This window comes from Phyllostomus hastatus, unplaced genomic scaffold (assembly GCF_019186645.2).
Source record: "Phyllostomus hastatus isolate PE091 unplaced genomic scaffold, TTU_PhHast_1.1 phas_scaffold_78, whole genome shotgun sequence".
NCBI classification, from domain to species: Eukaryota; Metazoa; Chordata; class Mammalia; order Chiroptera; family Phyllostomidae; genus Phyllostomus; species Phyllostomus hastatus.
Genome location: NW_025334041.1, coordinates 104,496,018 through 104,517,202, shown reverse-complemented (window position 1 = coordinate 104,517,202; position 21,185 = coordinate 104,496,018). Strand labels below are relative to the sequence as shown.

General features: G+C 51.0%; 1 protein-coding gene across 1 annotated transcript in view; it reads right to left on the bottom strand.

Moving 5' to 3' along the window:
- Positions 1–248: 248 nt before the first annotated feature.
- Positions 249–21,185, bottom strand: part of KCNK12 (potassium two pore domain channel subfamily K member 12) — a 39,612-nt gene continuing 18,675 nt past the window's right edge. Inside the window, exon 2 of the mRNA XM_045828199.1 lies at positions 249–1,896. Coding sequence (XP_045684155.1) covers positions 995–1,896 — 902 coding nt within the window. The 3' untranslated portion in view covers positions 249–994. The remainder of the gene's footprint in view (positions 1,897–21,185) is intronic.

Sequence of the window (21,185 nt, the reverse complement as noted above, 5' to 3'; positions counted from 1 at the left end):
CAGCTGGCGCAGCCCTGAGTTGGAGAAGGAGGGGAGGGCTGGAGGCTGCGCTCTGCACCATCAGGCTCTCTAAAAGGGAAAAACGTTGAACTGATCAATGGGAGTTAGGGAAAAAAAAATACTAGCAAAGCAAAATGGATGATGCTCATGAAAGAAAGGAGGGTTGGGAGACTCAGAGACGTAAGGGGAGCCTCTGAGATCAGGCAGCTGAAGCAGAGCAGGGCTCCTGCAGCCCAGAGCTCCCCTCCCGGCAGGCAGGCCACCCTGGGTTTCCTTCATCCACAGTAGTTGAATGTGCACTGCGCTAAGTGAACCACAGGCTGAGAAAGGCCAGCTAAGCCCCTTACCACTGCAATTTCCAAATCTCGGGGAAACGCCGCAGTCCGCAAGTTGGTTCTGTGTTTCATCTCATTGCGTAATACTACACCATTCTGTGTGTAGCGGCTGTGCTATATATATACATCAGGAGGTAACAGATGGCTCTCCCCACCCCCACCTGTCAAAACTGTGACTATATCACTTCTGACGACCAGAAGGAAGCTGCTAGGCTGGGCCAGGATTCTAAATGCTGCGGAGGTAATTCAGAGCCATGTAAAGTTGCACCATATGTTTTGGGGTTGCCGGCTGCTTATGTGCATGGGGACCGGGTTTCATGCCAGTCTGCAAAACCTAGGGCTGGCACTCTCCTCGCTGCGGTATGCACCGGGTGAGGGATTGGGTGCCACTTTTTCTCTCCCTGGAGGAGAATCTACTTGGGGTCACGGTTCTCCAAGAGGGGACCCACAAGTAAAATAGGTTCCCCCAAAACCTGCCACTGATAACATCAGGCCTGGCCAAATAGTATTTCTTTAAAAAAATTTTTTTTGGTTTCATTTTATTGGATAAAGATTAAGAAAGCGCCAGCGTCTGAGAGAAGAAAAGCAAGCCACGCCTGGCAGTACGCCAGCCTGGCGAGGGTCCCTGGCGCAGCAAGAAGGGCAGGCAGGCGGGCAGTCTACCTGGAGGCGCTGGTCTCGGCCAGGCGGTTGTTCATAATGCCCAGCGCACCCACGCCGCCCGAGAAGCCGTTCTGGCGCGTGTTGACGCACACGCTGCGCGGGTAGCCGTTGGCCGTCTCGGACAGCTGCTTCTGCAGCAGCGCCAGCGACACCTTGTTGGAGGCGGTGAGGTCGCGCATGGAGATGAGCTCGCCTGACAGGCGGCGGCCCTCGGCGTCGCTGTCGCCGGCCGCGGGGTCTACGCCGAGCGCAGCCAGGCGGCGGCGCAGCCGGGAGCCGGGGGTGATGGCGTTGCGCCGTGCCAGGGGTGCGCCGGGTGCGGGGCAGCAGCGGGCGCAGCAGCGACAGCTCAGCTTTCGCAGCATCCAGTTGAGCACCTGCTTGATGAGGATGGAGATAACATTGAAGAGAGAATAGATGCAGCACACGCCGAGCAGGATGAAGAGGAAGTTTCCCAGGCGGTAGAGTCCCTGGTTCCTGTAGGCGGCGTGCTGGCTGCTCACCAGGTCCCCGAAGCCGATGGTGCTGAAGGTGACAAAGCAGAAGTACAGTGAGTCCATGTAGTCCCAGCCCTCCACGCTGGTGTACATGGCCGAGGCGCAGCACGACAGCAGCACAGCAAACAGGCCCAGAATCAGCAACACGTGGTACACTGAGGGCTTCCAGCCTGCCAGGCAGTCGGCCTCCGAGAGCGCCGAGCCGTGGCGGAAGGTGGCGGGCAGCAGGCCACTGCGGCGCAGCTGACGCTCCCGGCAGGTGCGCATGATGAAGGCCAGCAACGAGATGATGCGCTCCAGGAACAGGTTGAAAAACAAGATGGTCCCGGCGCAGCCGAACAGCCCGTAGGCTATGAGGAAAGCCTTCCCACCTACAGTGGCGGGTGTGGTCATGCCGAAACCTGCAGAGACAGGACAAGGGTTAGCGAGGTCCTGGTTGGACAGGAGGTCCTTACTGGGTGAGTGCTCTGATTATGCAGGTGATGACATGGCTTCTACTTTAGGTGGCATCGCTCAGGTGGAGAGGAGTTAGTATGTAGACACTTCTCTCCCTTAGTGGCATTCGACATTATTCCTCATTTTGTCAGCCCATAGACTGTTGTAGGAGACATGGCCCCTCCTGTTGGGGATCTTAAGTTAAAACGGGTAGGCCAAGCCCTGGCTGGTGTAGCTCAGTGGGCTGAGTGCCAGCCTAGGAACCAAGACGTTGCTAGTTCAATTCCCAGTGGCGGCACGTGCATTGGTTGCATCTGGGTCCCTAGTTGGGGGCCTGCGAGAGGCAACCAGTCCATGTATCTCTCGCACATTGATGTTTCTCTCCCTCTCTTTCACCTTCCTTCCCCTCTCTCTAAAAATAAACAAAACCTTTTAAAAATGGGTGGGGCAAGATGGTCACTAGGGAAGGACTGATCAGGACACAAAACAGAAACCACCGTGTCAGTGCAAACCACGGAGATGCCTACAAAGCAAGTGTCAGCTGCTCTCTGATTCCTCAAATCGGTTTTTTAATGTAACCAGTGGCACGCCTCGGCCTTATCAGGATAGAATTCCATTAAAGGTTTCATTTTTATGGAATTTCAATTTCTGGGGACCAGGGAGAGTGTATTTAGTCCAGAGAGCTATATTTGATGGTCTCTGAAAAGAGGCTTATGAAACCGACAAAAGGATTGTTTGAGAGTGAGTCCACAGTCTTCAGAGAGTAAACATGTTTTGCTGTTGAGTGTCAGCTTCTTCTCACCCAAGGAGCCATCATCCCTGCTCTCACCTGCGAATGGAAAGGTTTTGGTCCATCGCGGTCCTGTGCTGCTTCTGTCCTGGCAGCTCGGCTCTGTGCCTGGCAGCTGCTTATTGCTTCGAACTCTTATAATTAAGTCTTAATTCACCCACTTACTCAAAGCACAGTCTTTAAAGGAGATTCTTCATCAATTGATTTCTGCAGAAGGCCTGGCTTCCCACCAGCAGGCTCAGCCCATGCCACGCAGCGCAGCACAGAGTGGGAGCTCTGCCCCACCCACTGGAGCCCGCAGCCTGCTGCTGGCTTCAGTTCCTTTGTGGCACTCATGGCAGCCTGACTCTGGTTTTAAGAGAGGGGTTAATCTCTTGGTAGGAAGACTCACTGCTGCTTGGAGTATGCGTTGAAAGCGAATCATCTGTCTGAGTAGCACTATAGCACCTTTCAACACCTCTGCAGCAAAAGGTCAGGGGCTTCCCTCTTTCATTTGGACCCAATGTCAAGAGGGCTACCTGTGCACTGCTAGTGGGGTGGGGCAGCCCTGGGAAGAAGGAAGTAGAGTTTTGTCTCTCTGGGCTTACTATTTCCTTAAAAGGGCCTGAGAAAATATTTTTTTCAGAGTAATTCCTTAAACCTGTGTGCTAATCAGTCTCCAGATTCCCTGGAAGAAGTGCCCACTTACCTGACCATGGTCTTGATCTTATGCTAGTGGCTCAAGTTAGGAGAAAATTTTATGATTGTGAACCCACATTGAGGAAGATGGATTATATCCCTAGATTCAGAATTTGGCCACAAGAGAGTGAAAGACCAAATTAGCCATGTGACCAGGACTGTCTCCCAAGAGCACCACAAAAGCCTCCATTGCTCTTAGAAAACCAAACTGTAGTCCTCCAGGGCTGAGGCTGTCATGACTCCTGTCCCCAAGAGTCCTCTCTCCTCTTGTGGTTCTCTTCCCAGAGCCTGTTGCTGGCGAGAGGGGCCACTGCTCCCACTTGAATGTTCCCACTAAGGTGGACACATCAGCTGTGGCTTGGCACAGCTGGGACAGGCGGGGCCATTCAAACCAGACTTGACCCAGGGCTTGGGCACAGCAGGAGGAGCAGACGCTGAGGGCACCACTGTTTCTGTCTAACAGGCTTGCTGGTTGCTCACAAGCAGGGTTCTCATCTGCCCCTTGGAGTCCCCACAGGACTGCCCCTGCCTGACCCACCCTCCGAGTCAAAGGTCATCTCTTCCTTCTCCCAGAGCATCCTCAGATCCCTGCAAACTCCCCCTTGTCTGGACTCTTGGATTCCACCCCAGGCTTCCCTTTGGAGTCGGGTCTCTTGTTGAGCACATGTCCTTCTGGGAGTCCCTAACGATGGAACCAGAATGAGACCTGTTTCTCTACCCCTCTTTCTCCTTCCCCATAGAGGTGTGGCCTTATGCTAGGGCCCCTACATCACAGCGCCACCAGATATGCAGCTGCAAGACCAATATCCACCATTCATCCCTCCGCAGACAGTGACATGGTTTGGCAGGCTTCCTACTAACTAGGCTTGGGGATATGGTGGAAAACAAGACAGACACAGTCTCTGCCCTCATAGAGTCTCTGGGCTGCCTTCTCAGAGTTTTCGCACAGCCCTCTGCTGCCAGCAGCTCATCCCTGGGCCAGGGCACAGCTTTGCCCTTCTGCCCCCGAGGAGAGGCTGGGCCAGGACTTGTCCTGGGGTCTCCTCATGGTCATGACTGCAGGCCCAAAATGAGGCCAAATGCTTAACCAATGGTGGCACTCTCTTCCCAGAAGTGGACAGGCAGGTCACGAGGTTCTCTGACAACGCAGAAGGCACTCAATGCAAATGTCCCTCTCACTGCTCCGATTGCTGAGGTCTGACACCTGTGCCCGCTTTGCCTCCCTCCAGGCCACACTGTCAGCTCAGCTCAGGAGACAGGTGGAGGGGGCATGGTGTCCCCTCCTTCCCCACTAATAGACTCAGAACTCTGGGGGCTGCAAAGGCCCCGGGGTCAGGCTTCTTGCTGAGGGAAGTGGGGTCCCTGCCTGGGCTGCTGCCTAAAAAGATGCTTCCCAGCATGGAGGAGCAGCCCCCCACGCTCTGACAATCTGCAGGGAGTCAGGCCGCTCCAGAGAGGGGCCTCGAGGCTTCAGGATGAGAAAAGACAAACCCGGCCACCCTGAAAATCCTCTCCTTCCCCAATCACACCCTGCAGAGGCGTAAAATCCATCCCCAGCTTTGCACCAAGCCTGCTATTTTGTTTATGCCACAATTGATCTGCCATTCCCATTTGCAAAGAGCAGACACTTGGGGGCTTTATTATGCCACTTTGACAAAAGCTGTTAAGCTCGTTCCCACAGCCTGTCTGGTGCCGCCTTCGCAAATGGGGGCCCTGGTGACAGGGCCTCTGGAGTTCAGCTCGGAGAGCCTGGAATCGAGATGGGGAGGCCAGCACTGAACTGTATCGTGGGCTGTGGGTGGAGCCTCTGTGACACATCCCTCTGGTGGCATATCCAGTCCCTTTAGCCACCCTGCGAGGGAGGCATCATCAACCCCAGCAATGCGGGCCGGGACTCGGGCCAAGGGCATTGAGGGTACTCGCCCAGGTCATAACTTCAAAGCTTTTTCTGAGCTGACCCCACTGCGCCAGAAGATGGGAAGTCTTGGTTCATCACCTCAGCCACCTTGTCCTGTTGGCTCTGTAGCACCAACTCTGAGGGGAGAAATATAACTGATGGTCCAATCCAGGATACTTGTGGGAGTAACAGGGCGCTACTAACAGTTCCCCCGGGACAGCACATATAAACCAGGGCTGTTCCAAGCAACTGGGATGTATGATTCAAATGCAGATTCCGAGGCAAGTCCCACTCCAGAGGTTTATTTAGTACATTGAGCTCTCACTATTTCCAGGCTCTTTGCCAGGTCAGAAGAGGGGCCCAGGAACCTGCATTTGGCAACTGTCTCCTGATGATTCTGTTGCAAATGGGCTAGCACACTTCCTTTAAGAGAGAATATTATATCCCTGATGACCTTTCTGGGTGGAATCTGCCCTGCACTGTTCTCTTAAAGGTTTATTGTTATCAGGAATCTTTCCACTCTCCAGGCAATGAGGAAATGCTGTATAAATTAGGCACCAATAGTTATGTGCTGACTGAATGACTGAAAGGAAATACTTCAAGAACTTCTAAAGGCTGGGAGTTAAATACCAGAAAGAGCAGGAAAACTGAAATGTGGCGTCAGTGAGCGGGGGAGGGGAAAGGCAGCGTTAGGGTTGCCAGATACAGTACAGGATGCTTCGTTAAATATTATCACTTCAAGTAATGAATTCTTTTTTAGTGTAAGTGCCTCCCATGTGATTCGTGGTTCATCTGAAGATCAGATTTGACTGAGAGTCCTGTATTTTCATTTGCTGAATCTGGCAACCCTGCCATGGGCCCACTTGTCTATAAGGTGCACACCTCTGAGAAGCCTTTCCCAACATTCCCATCTCCTCCCGTCCTTCTTGGTGGGCCAGAGGAGGGATTGACAGCCTCACTTTAGTAATGAAGCAGCCTGAAGCTCACACCCAAGGCCCGGTCTGCAGCCAGGCCTGCCAGTGCCCCTCCCTCTCCAAACAGGGAACAGAGGGAGCTGTGGGGTGGGCTGTGGGGTGAAGGATGGGGCATCGGGTTGCTCCGTGACTGGAGCCCAGACACTGACAGCTGGGGAGGAAAAGGGGGGCTTCTGGCAACGCTCCATGGAGGAGCTGCTGGACTTGAGAACACTGGGCCAGAGAGCCTTCCCTAGGACATGAGCTCCAGCCCTGGAACCTCGGTGCTGTCCATGTGTCCTTGTGCAAGTCACCCTTCAGGGGAAGACATCCAGCCTGGAGAAGTCCCAAACCCCTCGGGAGAAGTGGGGCTGGAAGAACGGCTGGGGAAAGTCATGAAAGCACTCGGTGAGGAAGGAAAATGCGGAGGGGATAATAATAGCTGACGTGTGTGGAGCCCTCACTGCTTCCAGGCACTTTGCCAAGGCTTCACGTATACCAGTGCATCTCGCCCTCACAACAGCTCTGTGAGACACTCATTCATTCTAAGTTACACCTTTTTCCCTTGAGTTTCAACCTCCCTGAAATCAGGATGGATTTTACAATCAATGACCTGACAGTTTATGTGATAGCATTTTAAATTCTTAATGGTAGGCAATAATGGTACATTTATAATTGATGGAGATTTGACGAATGACAGAGGAGTTATTATCATCCCCAACTGTGAGATTAGTAAATGAAGTCACATTTAATAGATAAAGACGCTGAGGTTAAATCACTTGCTCAGATCACAGAACAAGCAAGGGACAGAGCCCAGACTGGAGAGTAGAGGAAGCAGCTTGAGATGAGGGAAAAGTCCAACGCGAAAGAGTTCGGAAGAAAAAGAAGGGGGTGGCTTCCGGCTGGTACGGCAGTTTTTCACTCCGGCTGCACAACAGAATCACCTGGGAAACAGAACCATCCCAAGGCCCAGGCGCAGCCAGCTCAGCTCACGTCAGGATCAGGGTCAGGGTTGAAGTTCTTTTGGTAGAATGACTGGGAAAGAGAGAGAGGAAGAAGTATTTGGGTTCAGTCCAGAAGGGTGGGTGAGATTTTGACAGGGAGGAGTGGAGACGTGGCTTGAGCGAGGCGTGGCCCGCTGCGAGAGTGCCCGGGGCCGGCCGTGTGGGTGGTTCAGTCTGGCTGGCTCCCACCTGCAGCCTGGTGCCTCCCCCACACACAGTGCGCAGGGATTCTCGCTGATGGCTTGTGCAAACCTGTGCAAGAAGAGGACAAGGCTGAGGGAACTTCCCCTCCACCTCGTACTGGGGCTGAACTTAAAGGGAGCTTTGTGGGAGTGGGAGCTTCACCTGGCTCCTCTAGCAGATTTTCCAGCACCTGAACCTGGCATCTGGCAACATGCTTTGCCTTTTAGAAACTGACAAGCACCGGAAACCTCCAGCTGCGGAAGATAAACTCAGCAAGTCTCCATTCCTGTGGCTTGGGAAGCGCCAACATCACCTTTCTTGGAGAGTCAAGAGCAGAAGCTGGGAGCAGGGGCTGTGGACTCACACCCTGGTGCCTTCCCTTGCTGGTGGGGCAATGTGAACGGGTTACTTCTCCCTCTAAAAATGGCCTGGGGACTGCCTGCTCAAAAGGTTGTTGTGAGGAATAAATGAGGAGGTGGTTCCCAAATGCTTTTCACAGTGCCCAGGACAGGGTAAGTGCTCAAAACGAAGCAAGCTCAATTGGTAAACACCACAGGCGAGGTGTGGCCCTTGGGTCACAGCTGATGTACATTACGGTTTCACCTGAGGCAAGATACAAACAGGCCATGATTAGGAATTTTGGTGACAAGGAAAAGCTCCTGTATATATACACCCGCAAGGGCAAATCTATCATTGACTTGCTGTCCTTCCTCCTCCCTGGCCTCAGATTCCTTGGTGGTTCCAGGTGAGTGGCAACAACCCCTCTGAGCTTTCTTCAGGCTCTGGCCCCTGGGCTGGGTGAGAGGCCCTGCTGGCAGGGGGCACCACCTTCTCTACCTCCTCCAATCCCTAAATTGGGAGGGGCAGCGGGGTGGGGAAATGGAGCTGTTGTGGAAGAGTTGAAACTGTGGGCTGCTGTACATGTTGGTGTTCGTGGATTGGTCTAAACTGCAAGCTAGTGGATGGACCGCTCTCTGAGGGCCGCGTGCCTGGTTTCCTTTGCTCCACAGCCGGTGTGGGTCGGGCCCACACTGGGTGCTCCGTGACTGAGGCCAAAGAGGCAGCGGCCAGCAAGACTCACGGAAAAAGTGGGCCCCTCACCATTTTCCTGCTTGCTTTTGGCTTGTTCTGTGGGGGCCTTTGGGATGACGCTCTCTGTTTGAAGAGGGCAGGAGGGCAGGGGGTGGTGGCTGAGAGGCCAGGGTCTAGAAGACTGAATGCCACAGTCTGCAGGCTGGTGATTTTTTCACATCAGACAAGTTTGGGTAAACTACGAGCAATGGGCAGGTGGCCCCGAGAATCGGCTTTGGACCCAACGCTACTCTCCTCGCCGGTGGGGTGACCTGAACCTCTCCCGACTTTGCGCTTCATCTGTGTGGTTGAGGTTTTCTCCCCTCACCAGAAATCATTCAGCCAAATGAGTTATTAAAGGCTGGTTAATGGCTCCTGCCTCCAGGGCAGCTCCTCCTTCACCTCACCCTGGAGTCGCTGTCCATCCAGCTCAGGCCTGGGAGCTGCAGCTGCGGGAAGACAGGTCGAAGAGGGCTCATTTACACAGAGCCCATCCTCCGTCCTGGCCCCTCCCCTCGCAGATCTGTCCCCATCTCTCTGATGACTAATTCAGAAGTGAGATCACCACTCCTCCTGCCCCCCACAACAAGAGCAGAGCCCTAGCTTCAGCCCAGAGCTGTGGGAGAAAAGTAAATCCAAGGTCAAGGACAGCGGGACAGTCGCTGTTGGGGCAAAGCCCTGGACAACAGGAGCTGGAGTGAGGGGAGGAAAGCCACGATGTGACCCTGGCTTCGTTCCCTGCTCCCCTACCTGGGGTCCCCAACACAGGGCTGTGGTAGGCCCGGTCACCTCTCAGAAGAGCAGAGAGACCTGGCTGTGGGAAGAAGGCAGGTCCGCCCACCTCTGCTTGGAACTGTCAACACCATGTCACTTGAATCACTTTTACCTCAAATCATTTATCATAAAGGAGCAGATTTTTAAAAAGGCAACATGTGGTGGTTCCTATAAAGCAGGGACTCCAGCTGTCATGTGGACAGTTCCAACTTCCCTGTCAATTTAGTTTTCACACGCCTGGAGAAGCACCCCTCATCCCCGCCCATGGGAAGGAGGGCCTCTGTGCCCCGGCGGCAGGAAGGGGTAGGAAGAGGGGCCCAAGTGCCTGAGAAGCTCGGGAGGACTCACTCAGGCCCAGAGGCCTTTGTGCTTGCTCTGGATCTATCCACGCTGTCCCCGGCACTCGCCTCCTCCCCTTACCTCTTCTCACAGAAGGCAGCCTGATTGGCTGCTCCAGTGCAGTGATAAAGATGAGAAGACAAAATGCAAACAAACCCATACTTTAAAGTCGCAGACAGGGAAGTACTCTAGCGGTCTCTGCAGAACCCTGTGTCTGCCCTGGTGGCCCGCCGACAGGCCCCCTGCTGTACAGGCTAGTGAACCTAAGGGTCTCGGTTAGGGCCTGACTGGGTCCGGAGGGACTGGACCTGTGGCCCCTGGACTGATGCTAAGGGGGCCTCCTTCTCCAAACGGGGTGGGAGCCGGTTTCTACTGCACATTCTGCTCTCAGCCACCTACAGGGAAGGGAGATGGACCCCCCTCTTGAGCGCCCCCCCAGCTCATAGGAAGTGAGGGATGGAGGGGCTGGCTGTAGGGAGCCCCTAGCCCATGCCCAGCACTCTGACTGTACTTTCACAGATGTATTATTCCTTAGAGCAACTCCTGGCCAGTGGGGGTCTGCTCATTATTCAGCTGAGGAAACCAAAGCCCAGAAGTACAGTGATGAGTGAAAGAACAGCACCAGCACGCAGGCCCAAACCACACACCCACAGCTCTTTCCAGTCCTCCTCCTGAGGCCCAGCTCAGCCTTTGGTTCAGAGAGCACAACTGTGATTTTGCTCTGAAACCTGCAAGTGACTGCACCAAGCTGGAGACTTGCACAAAAAGCCTGCTCTGGGTGTGCAGCACGAGAGCTCCAGATCTCAGGCAGCAGGAGACGGAGGCTGGGGCTCAGCGATGTCAACGACCTTGTCCAAGGTCACAGAAAATGGCAACCAGGATTCCCACTCGAGTCTGCCTGACTCCAAGTCCCACGTTCTGCCACTCATCACCTTGCTTTAGCCCCTCCCCCTGTTCACACCACGAGACCTTGTTGACCAGGATCCCAGGCTCGTGTTTTCTGGAAACAGTTTTTCTCCTTCTGGTCTGTTCTGTACATTGTCCCGAATCGACTGCATCAAAGCACAGCTCTACCAAGATCTCCCTCCTGCTCAAGCCACAGCAAGCTCCCCAGTGACAGGAGGAATTAGAGTTTCTTACACCGGCACCCAACACCCTCACCCCCTTTGCTAGCATCGTCTTTCCTCTTTGAACCTTCTTCAGGGGTCCCCTACAGACTTTTAAAAAAATTTATTTATTTTTAGAGAGAGGAAGAGAGGGAGAAAGATAGGGAAGAGAAACATCAACATGTGGTTGCCTCTTGGGCATCCCCCCTACTGGGCACCTGGCCTGCAACCCAGGCATGTGTCCTGACTGGGAATTGAACCAGCAACCCTTTGGTTCGCAGGCCAGCACTCAATCCACTGAGCCACACTAGCCAGGGCTGACTTATTCACAGATACGTACTCATTTGCCAGGTACAAAAGCCTGCTCCGTGTCAGGCACTGTGGCGACGAGGTGAGCAAGACAAGCAGAACCCCAGCTCTGCTCTCTTGGCCTAATCACCTCCCAAAGGTCTCCCCTCCTAATATCATCACCTTCAGGGTTAGGTCTCAACATAGAAATTTGTGTGGGGGACACAAACATGCAGACCATAGGCCCTCACTGACATGCGCACTCGCCTGCTCATTCCCTTTTATAAAGTCATGAAGTGCTTACTATGTGCCACTATGAGGGGTGTTCACCATCCAAGGGGCTTCCCCTCTGACCTGGGATGTGGGAGGGCACAGGCTCTGCCCATTAGGGGCCTTGAACGAGAGCCTGGAGACCCTAAGCAGCAAGTCCTCTCTAGTGAGGGCTCTAAACGCTACCTCTACATTAAGTCAGCTCATCAGAAAATAGCAGCCGTGGACCCTGTCATCCTTGCTCTCCACGGGACTGAAACGCCTTCCCTGTGATTTAATGCTTCACCTCCTGCCTTCAGGAAGGCCTGGTGGAAGCACCCTTTGGAAGATGATGTCTGTGTCAGGGGAAAACACCACTTCCCAGGTCCTTTATTTAAAGATGCATGGAATTCATTTTTCCTCCAGTTCAGGGTCTGAAGCCTTGGTTTTCTAGGGGACTCGTGTCCCGGGTCCCTTGTCTGAAGCACCGAGTGCCAGGTTTGCCTGCTCAGTGGAGGGAGCTCAGAGCCGGTGTGGTGTGATCAATTGCTGCAGGACTGTGTTCCGGCGGTTGGTACATTTCTTATCAGTTTTCAATTATTTTTAAGCTTCCATCACTCCTCCCTCCCCCTTTCTCCTGTCCACAGGATCTGTTGAATCCCCACTATGTGGAAGAGCTGAGCCAGAACACTGCCCCAACCTCTCAGAGCTTACAGTCGGCTTATTCTAGTTCTGTCACTTAAATTTGTTCACATCCTTTGTGGAAGTAAACTGGCTTTTAGTCATATGTAATGAGCAACATCAATTTCCAGAAATCTTCAAGTCATCACAGTCCCACTAAATATATGGAACCTTTTTCTCCAGGGTGGCCTTTAAAATGCAGACTGACTCCCCTTCGCCCAGGAAGGTCCGATATGTCCCAGTCCGAAGGCAGAGGGATGGCCTCATTGACCTCTTGTCCCCCCAAATTCATATGTTGAAGCCCCAACCCTGCAGTACCTGAGAATGGGGCTGTGTTTGTTGATAAGGCCTTTACAGAGTTGGTTAAGGTCAAATGAGGTCACATAACTAGACCCTAAATATGACTGGTCCCCCTGTAAGAAGAGGAGATTAGGCCACAGACATGCACAGAGGGAAGACCATGGAGAAGACAGCCACCTACATGTCAGGAAGAGAGGCCTCAAAAGAAACCAATCCTGACACCTTGAGCTTGGACTTCTGGCCTCGAGGATTGTGGTAAAGAAGCCGCCCCCATGCCCCTAGCAGTGCCGCTTCTTCATGGCAGCCCAGGCTGGCTGATGCAGCCTGCTGGCTTGCCTGCAGAAACCCGCATGCCGCCCCTTGCTCATTCTGTGTTTTACAGCAGCGGTGGCAGCAGGGAGCTCAGAAGCAAAGCTTAGTTTCTGAGCCCTGATCAGGAGGCTGTGTTTATATTTATCCTGCTAACTGCAGGGGACTATTTATATCCAGAGCAATAACCTTCCAGGCAGGATGGGGGCAGCCAAGGAACCAGCTGCTTCCCTCAGGCCCGCTGGGTTCCTCCAGCCAGGCGGGCGCACCCGCTCAGGCCCCTGTGGTTCTCAGGGGCCACCTCCCTTCAGGTCCCTCTGATGCCAGCTCCCCTCACCCCCACACTGGGCTTGGGCTCCAGGGGTGGAATCTAGTCTTCAGTGCAGCGTGATTGCATAGAGGCCCACCGCTTTTTACAAGCTCTCCAGAGTGTGTGCAGTCCAGGGACTGGCACCTTTGTAAACGAGTCACAGTTCTAGTCTCTCTCAGATCCAACACAATACTGGGTATTTGGTAGGTGTTCAATAGGCAGAATAAGAAAGGGTTTTGGACCCTGGCTGGTGTGGCTCAGTGGATTGAGTGCGAGCCTGTGAACCAAAGGGTTGCTGGTTCAATTCCCAGTCAGGGCACACGCCTGGGTTGGGGGCCAGGTCCCCAGTGCGGGGCACACAGGAGGCAACCACACATTGATGTTTCTCTCCCTCTTTCTCCCTCCCTTCCCCTCTGTCTCAAGAATAAATTTAAAAATATCTTTAAAAAAAGAGTTTTGGTATTTTTAAAATTACAGTTGTCCCCCCTTATCTACAGCTTCACTTTCAACGTTTCAGTTCCCTGTGGTCAACCACTGTCTGAAAATATTAAGAGGAAAATTGCAGAAATAATTGATGAGTTTTAAATTGCACGTTGTTCTGAGTAGCATGATGAAATCTCACACCATCCTGCTCCGTCTTGCCCAGGACATGAATCAGCCCTTTGCCCGGCATGTCCAGCCTGTACCCGCTACCTGCCCATCAACCACGCTGCAGCCCTCTCGGTTGTCTGCCTGGCTGTCAGGGCACTGCGGTGCTTGTGCTCAGGTCGCCCTTATTTTACTTCATAAAGGCCCCCAAGTGCAAGAGTGGCGATGTTGGCAACTCAGACATGACAAAGAGAAGTCCTAACGTGCTTCCTGCAAGTGAAAAAGGATGTAGGTGTGGGGAAAAGCATCACATATATAGCGTTCAATACTGTCTGTGGTTTCAGGCATCCACTGGGGGTCTGGAAACATGTCCCCCATGATAAGAGGGGGCCACTGTAGTCTAGATTCGTACCTTTATAAACTGTAAGGTGGTGTCTCTGCCCCTTGTCCTCTTGCCTTGCTTACCTGGGAGACCTGAGGGGAGGATCTCCTGGGAGTGGGGGCCAGCCACTCTGGGCTTGCATGGGGGTCTTGCAGCCAGGCTGAGCTTTCAGAAGACTGTGGGAGGTTTCAGCTGGACCCTAACCACACCGCACGGATTTCTTGTTTTATCCAGACAACCACTGCCACCCAGTGACTCCAGGTTCTCCGCAGGGACGGGGTGTACGGTGAGAGCACCAAAGCCAGGCGCTCGGGCTCCTGCTGCCTGCGAGCACTCAAGTGTGCAGGGGCCAGAGAGGCCACAGTGGCCAGCCGGAGAGGACATAGAAAAGCTGTAGGGTTTCAGCGCTAGCTGGTGGAAATGCCTCACACTCCTGGGTGGGTGAGAGCTGGGGTCTGTCTACGCACTGAAATGCAGAGTGACGTTGTTAAAGGAATTATTCGAGGTGGGGACTTCAATTTACTTGAGTAGGTGTGTCAGTGTAACTGAAAAAGAGGGCTACCAGAGCACTGCGTCACGGCCCCTGCCACAGCCACCACCACAGCCACAGGCACGTACGACAACCACGTTCCTCAGCTCTGATCATTGCATCGTGTTGCTTTTCTTACTAGGCTTCTGTGGGATTCGTGGTTTTTTGTCTTCTAAGATTTTATTTACTTATTTTCAGAGAGAGGAGGGAGGAAGAAAGAGAGGGAGAGAAACATCAATGTGCAAGAGATACATCAATTGGTTTCCTCTCACACATCCCCAACTATGGACCTGGCCCAAAACCCAGGCATGTGCCCTGACTGGGAATTGAACCAGCGACCCTTTGATTTGCAGGCTGGCACTCAATCTACTGTGCCATACTAGCCAGGGCAGGATTTATGGTTTTAAAGGTCATTTTTACACATAGTTTATTTACCTTTCCTCCCAATTATTTATGAGGCAGGTACTATTATCCTCAGCTTTCAGAGGCACGATCTGAGTCTGTGCATGAAAGGCATGCTCTGAGAGAGTGGGGGAGGCGGTGTCAGAACAGGACTCGGTGACCCCACAGGGGCTGACCCTCCCCTTGCAGGTCTCTGGTCTCTGACAACACTGTCCAGGACTTTCAGAGTAGAAACGTGTCAGAAGCTCAGCTGTCTTGCTAGGTGCTCCTGCCCCATGGCTGGACAGACTCCCCAAAAGGCAGTGGGGAGTATTCCCCCAGCCTGGCGTGTGATCTGTTGGCTCTTGGGGAGAAAGGACACTGGGGGGTGGGGTCAGGACGGTCACATGGCTGTGGACACTGTCCATTCCATGGACTGGTCTTCTGGGAGCTGTGCCAGCAAGCTGGGCTGGGGGATGGGTCAGTCCCTCCTCCTCTTCCCTGCTGCTGGGATTCTGGAGGTCTGTAAAAGGATGTGTAACATCTTTACAGTCTTTATTTTGCATCTCTCTGCCAAGGAATGAAGCATCGCCCACCCAGCTTTGATTCTCATAGCTGATTCTGCCGCTGATGGGAGGCAGGCAGGGGCTCTTCCCACCACCGAGACAGGAAGATGTTCCATCACTGCTCCTGGGAGCAGGGGCCCCCCAGATGTGGTGCTGAGTCTGCAGGGCCTGCCCTCTGTCAGCTCCCGGCGGCAGCAAAAGGCCAAGCAGCATTCTAGAACCACCACCACCAATTTCACCTCTCTTTCATTTGGACTGACTACTGTTTCAGAAGAAAGCAGAGACTGACCTTCACCTGGAGGACAGAAAGCACGCCTCCTGCACTGCCCTGTGCCCTGCCCGCCTTACCATGTACATGGTGTCTCAGGGACAAATCCAGGCCCAAGGAGTTCTCTTTGCGTCAGTTCTCGGTCTGCGCTTCAGCGAGGCCTCCACACCCTGCGGAAGCCCTGGCTCCTCCTCGAGGGGCCTCCACGTTGTCGTCTCTGAGTGATAGGGACTGCCCCCTGGGAAAGGAGCTGGGAAAGCCTTTCTCTTTCAGATCCCACCTTCCCAGACCCTCGAGATGGCTACACCACTGCTCCCAGGGCTCTCCCTGAACACATCAGTCCTATGTACATTCCTGCCTGTGTAACTCCTAGATCGCAAAAGCTATAATTTCATGAGATTTGTTTTAAATGCTCTTTGTTGGCAGACATGGGTCCGTGAGTGCTCTGTAATTTTCCAGCCTCCTAAATGGTACATGGTAATGAGTACTCTGTAATTTTCCAACCCCCTAAATGGTACGTGGTAACTAGCACGCACCACGTACCAAACATAACCCACCCTCTTTCCACCCCCAGACAACCCACTCACTCACTCAGCCACTCACATGGTCTTCAGCAGGGCCCTCCTTGGGGTCCCCGGGCCAAGTCCTGTGGGGGACGCAGTTGTGTTTCTGACAAGCTGTGGAGCATCTTCTCCAAGAATACTGCGCTTCCAACAGCGGGGATGCTTTAAAAGTTCATGTGTACATCACATATCATACATGAAAAGCAAGACTCCCAATTTCGTCCCCATAAGACTTGAAGGAAAATCTCTTCAGTAGTTCTATTTTAGCAGTGGAAATAGGTGTTTCCTTTCACTTCTTTCTGCTTCTCTTTTCAGATGTTCCATAATGAGCAGACATTATTATCGAAATAATATCTGCTCATTATAGACATCTTAAATACTTTATTTTGTCATTATTTTTTTCCATTTTGCTCATTAATTTATTTTGTTAATGAGAGTCCACCTATTAGTGAAATGACATGGTATTTGTCTTTCACTGACGGGCTTGTTTCACTTAGCATAATAACCTCCAGTTCCATCCATGCTGTTGCCGAGGGTAAGAGTTCCTTCTTTTTCATTGCTGTGTAGCATTCCATTGTGTAAATCAGGGGTGTCAAACTCATTTTCTCTAGGGGCCACATTAGCCTCACAGTTGCCTTCAAAGGGCCAAATGTAATTTCAACTCCTTAGCAGTTAAGGAATAGTTACATTTATACAGTCCTAAAATTAATTCAGCCCTTTGTAGGCAACCACAAGGCTGATGTGTCCCCTGGTGAAAATGAGTTTGACACCCTTGGTGTAAATGAACCTCAGCTTTTTTATCCACTCATTTACTGAGGGGCACTTGAGCTGCTTCCAGATCTCGGCTATTGTAAGTAATGCTATGAACATAGGGGTGCATATATTCTTTTGAATCAGTGTTTTGGTATTGTCATTCTTTTTAAAGGCAGAGTCTAACAGTCTGGTGGGGAGCAAAGTCATAAGTGTGTGGTCAGGCCTCCACTGGCAGAATGAAATGAAGAAGGTGGATCTGTGAGCCTGAATCATCGAGGTGGGCCCTGCGGAGGAAGTGGCCCTTGAATGCTACGTGGAACTTGGTTACTCAAAGGGGAGAGGGAAGGAGAGGGTGTTCTTGGCAGAGGTCACACTGTAAGTGAAGGCCCAGAGGTGCACAGTACCAGGTTTTGTTTGACCAGAGCCGAGGGGAGCGTGAACTGCACTCAGGCTCGGAGAGTCTGGGGCTGGAGAGTCTGGGGCCGCTGTGTGGGATCCTGGAGGAAACCAGGGAGGCTGCTGCCAGAGAGTGGACCCTTGGGGAGGCCTGGGTACAGCTCTAAGTCTTTTCCTGATTCAGTCATTTACTAAGTACGTTTTGTCTCTAAATTTCTCATCATTGGGGCAGCACCAACTTTGCCTCAGGGCTCATGAGCTCTTTGATCTGAGAAAGCCCTTTAACTTCTCTTTGCCTCAGTTGCCTCATATGAAAAGTAAGCATGTGAATTGGACCCACTTCCACAGGACGGTGGTGAGGAGGAAATGTGATAAAGTGTGTCAAGGGCTTTGCACAGGGCTGGGAAAGGCTGACCACGTGTCCTGCTAGGGAAGAAGGAACAGAATTTCTGACAATATCAGATTAGGAAGAATGGAGAGGAAAGGGGGAGAATAAAAACCCCAGACTCAATTTTATGAAAATTCTTTTGTTTTCTTTCAGTAGCTAATTTGCTCTGGAGGCCAGCTGGCATTATCTACAAGCTCCCTTGAGGAGCCCACCCCACCTTCATCTCCCAGAGAAAGAGGCCACGATGGACAGGAAAAGCCGTAAAGGGAGCAAGCACTTAAGTGCCCCAGGAACAGCCCCTGCCCCATTCAAAAACTTCCGATGGCTTCCCAGGGCCTAGAGCTGCGAGGCCCAGTTATCTGGCTTGGGCTCCCACGACTCTGCAGTTACTGCAAAGGCGTCTGGATGTATTTGTTCGCTGAACATACTTCTCAGCCATAACTGTCTCCTACATGCCTGTGCTATTAGTTTCCAAATATATGTAAATGTAAAACCATTAGTGCATTTAAAAGTGGTGCTGAATTAATTCAGAGGACTTTCTATCAATATGTACTTTCCCTATTAATGGAAACTGAAAGTATATGTAACTTCTAGCATATAGATTGTGTAAAAATATTTCTAGCATTTAAAGTGATCCTCAGATTTTGAAAGGTTGGTAGACTTTGAGTTCCAGATGATTATCTCACCCCCTGACTTTATCTGCTGTCCCTCTAAGACCACACTACAATGAGGGCAAAGGGACGTAAAGGTGCAAACCAGCGGCACCACCGAGGATGGGGAGGGAGGGTTCTGGTGGGTGAGGAATTCCACCATGTTTCTGGAAGGCGGACAGCAGGGGGAAGACTGGTGACTGATGAAGGTGCATGCGGTTCAGAGAAGGTGATGGCTGAGGAGGGGAAGGCGGTGAGGTGCCCAAGGAACCCAAGGAAACCACACCGCAGGGAGGATGTCTGGCTGCTCACCCACTGACCTACGGAGACACTCAAATCCACAAGCCCCACCTGTGCACGCTGAGTTTCCCATCTGATTTTCTATTTTTAATTCCTAAACGTGAATGGACAGCCACAGTGCAGACATCTGAGAAAAGCCCACCACCTCTCTCTCGGTTCTCCTCCTAGTGTGGCCTCTCCATCTTTTAGACTCTAAGGCCCAGTCCTCAGACCTCCTCCCTTCTGGGTCCCACGATGGCTCCCTGGAACCCAGTGGTTCCCACCTGGCTGTGCGTTGGAGTTGTCTGAGGAGTTTAACAAAACACTAATTCCTGAGCCTCATCCCCAGAGAGTGTGATGCAATTGGATAGTGAGGGGAGAACCTGGGCATTAAGACTTCTTAAAACTCCCCAGGTAGTTTTACTTGGCAGCCGGCTTGAGAATCACTGTCCTAGCTGATCTTCGGTGGGTCTTTAAATCACACTTATGAGTAGTTCTCGCCCCTGCCTGCACGTTAGACTAATCCAGAGGACTTTTTAAAATATCAACTCCAAGGTCTGATTCCCCAAAGATTCTGATTGAATGGGCTTAAGGTCAAGTCTGGATATTGATTTTTTTCTAAGTTTCTTGAGTGAGTTTAACATCACTGCAGCGAGGGTTAAGAACCAGTGGTCTACTGGCTAAAAAGTCCCAAATTTGGATCTCAGCTCTGACCGCTCCCTTAAGTTCCAGACATGCATATCCAGCTATCCAGCTGACATCCAACTTGAAGTCTAAGGGCCAACTCAAAATTAATTATTTTCAAAACTAAGTTCTTGATTCTCATCTCCCTCTCAGCCACCCCCATCCTCGTCTCAGTAAATGGCAAATCCATCCTTCCAATTGCTCAGGCCAAAAGTCTCAAGAGTCCTTTTTTATTCCTATATCTGATCCATTAGCAAATCCTGCCAATCTACTTTCAAAGCAGACCCAGAATCTAACCGTGGACTTTGCCTCAGGCCATGAGGGAGTAGTGGATCCAGGCTTCCCTTTACCAGAAACAACAGGAAACCGGACAAGGTCTACTGAACAATGATTTTCAGATACTGAAAAGCAGTTAGTATAGGATTATGATCCGTGAAAGAAAGGAAACAAAAAAGTTGAGGCCTTTGATTGCCCTGATTTTCTGCCCAGAGGCAATTTTCAGACAGCAGTAGAGGGAGGGGTCTGGCAATCTCACTGAACTGAGGACAAAGAGGTTTGAGTTCAAGGAGGACGAGGGGGCAGCTGTAACAAAAGCAGTAACAGAAAGGAAGAAACCACCCAGAGAAAGAACTCCAGAGATTTGCATTAGGGGTTTTCTTGAACCTTTGGCTAAATAACAGTCTGTGCAGGTATAGGGTGAAATTCCTCAAGACCAAGAAAAAAACAACTTTCAGGAAAGAACAATTGCTAGAGTTGTGAGCCAAACAATTCCCAGAAATTTCACAGATCCAGAAATCACCCGAGTTCCCACCTGCCAGGGTGCCCAGGTTTCACTAAATGCACTGAATAGTGGAGACCCCAGAAAGGTTATGCCTTAATAGTGTGACCACACTAGTTCCATAGAAAAGTCTCCTTTAGATTTGCCTGTAAAAAGCTTAAAAACTAGCCTGTAAAATATCAGACTTATCTATAAGTAACCTAACTCTCCACCAGAACAAAGTCCAACCCTTTCTAATGGAGTACACCATAATCAAGAGTCAACAATGTAGAATGTACAATGTCTCTAATAATTAGACATGCAAAGAAGCAAGATGTAATTCATAAATAAGAGGAAAGAAAAACCACTCAATAGACACAGACCCCAAAATGCTAAAGATTAGAAAATTAACAACAAAGACATTTAAACAGTGGTTATAAATATGTTAGATATGCTCAAGGACATAAAGGAAAAGATAAACATAATGAGATAAATGGACAAAATTAGAAAGACCTAAGTGGAACTCTTAGAGATAAAAAAATATAATATCTGAAATTAAAATGTCACCAGATAGGATTAACAGTAGATTAGATACTGTAGGGGGAAAAAAAGATTAAACCTGAAGACATGGTGATAGCAATTATCCAAAAGTAAAGCACAGTGTGGGAAAAAAGTCTGAAAAGATAGAAAGCAAAGAGAAGAGCATCAGTTACCTGTGAGACAATATCAGGTGGTCTAACATATGTGTAATTGAAGTCCAAAAAGAGATGGTGGGGTAGCAATAAGAATATTTGAAGACATAATGGTCAAAAGATTCCCCAAGTTGATAAAATTTATAAACACAGATCCAAGAAATTCAGTAAGTCCCAAGCAGGATAAACACAAAGAATACAATATCAAAGTACATCAAAATCAAATTGCTGAAAATCAAGGATGAAGAGAAAATCTTAAAAGCAGCCAGAGAAAAAGAAAGGCACATTACTTATGTATACACTAAGATAAGAATCACAGACTTCTTGTCAGAAACTATGCAAGCCAGAGGGAAAGAGTCTTGAAAATGCTGAAAGAGAAAAAAAAAAACTTCACCCTAGATTTTTATGCTCAGTAAATATATCTTTTCTGAATGATATTCTGAAAGA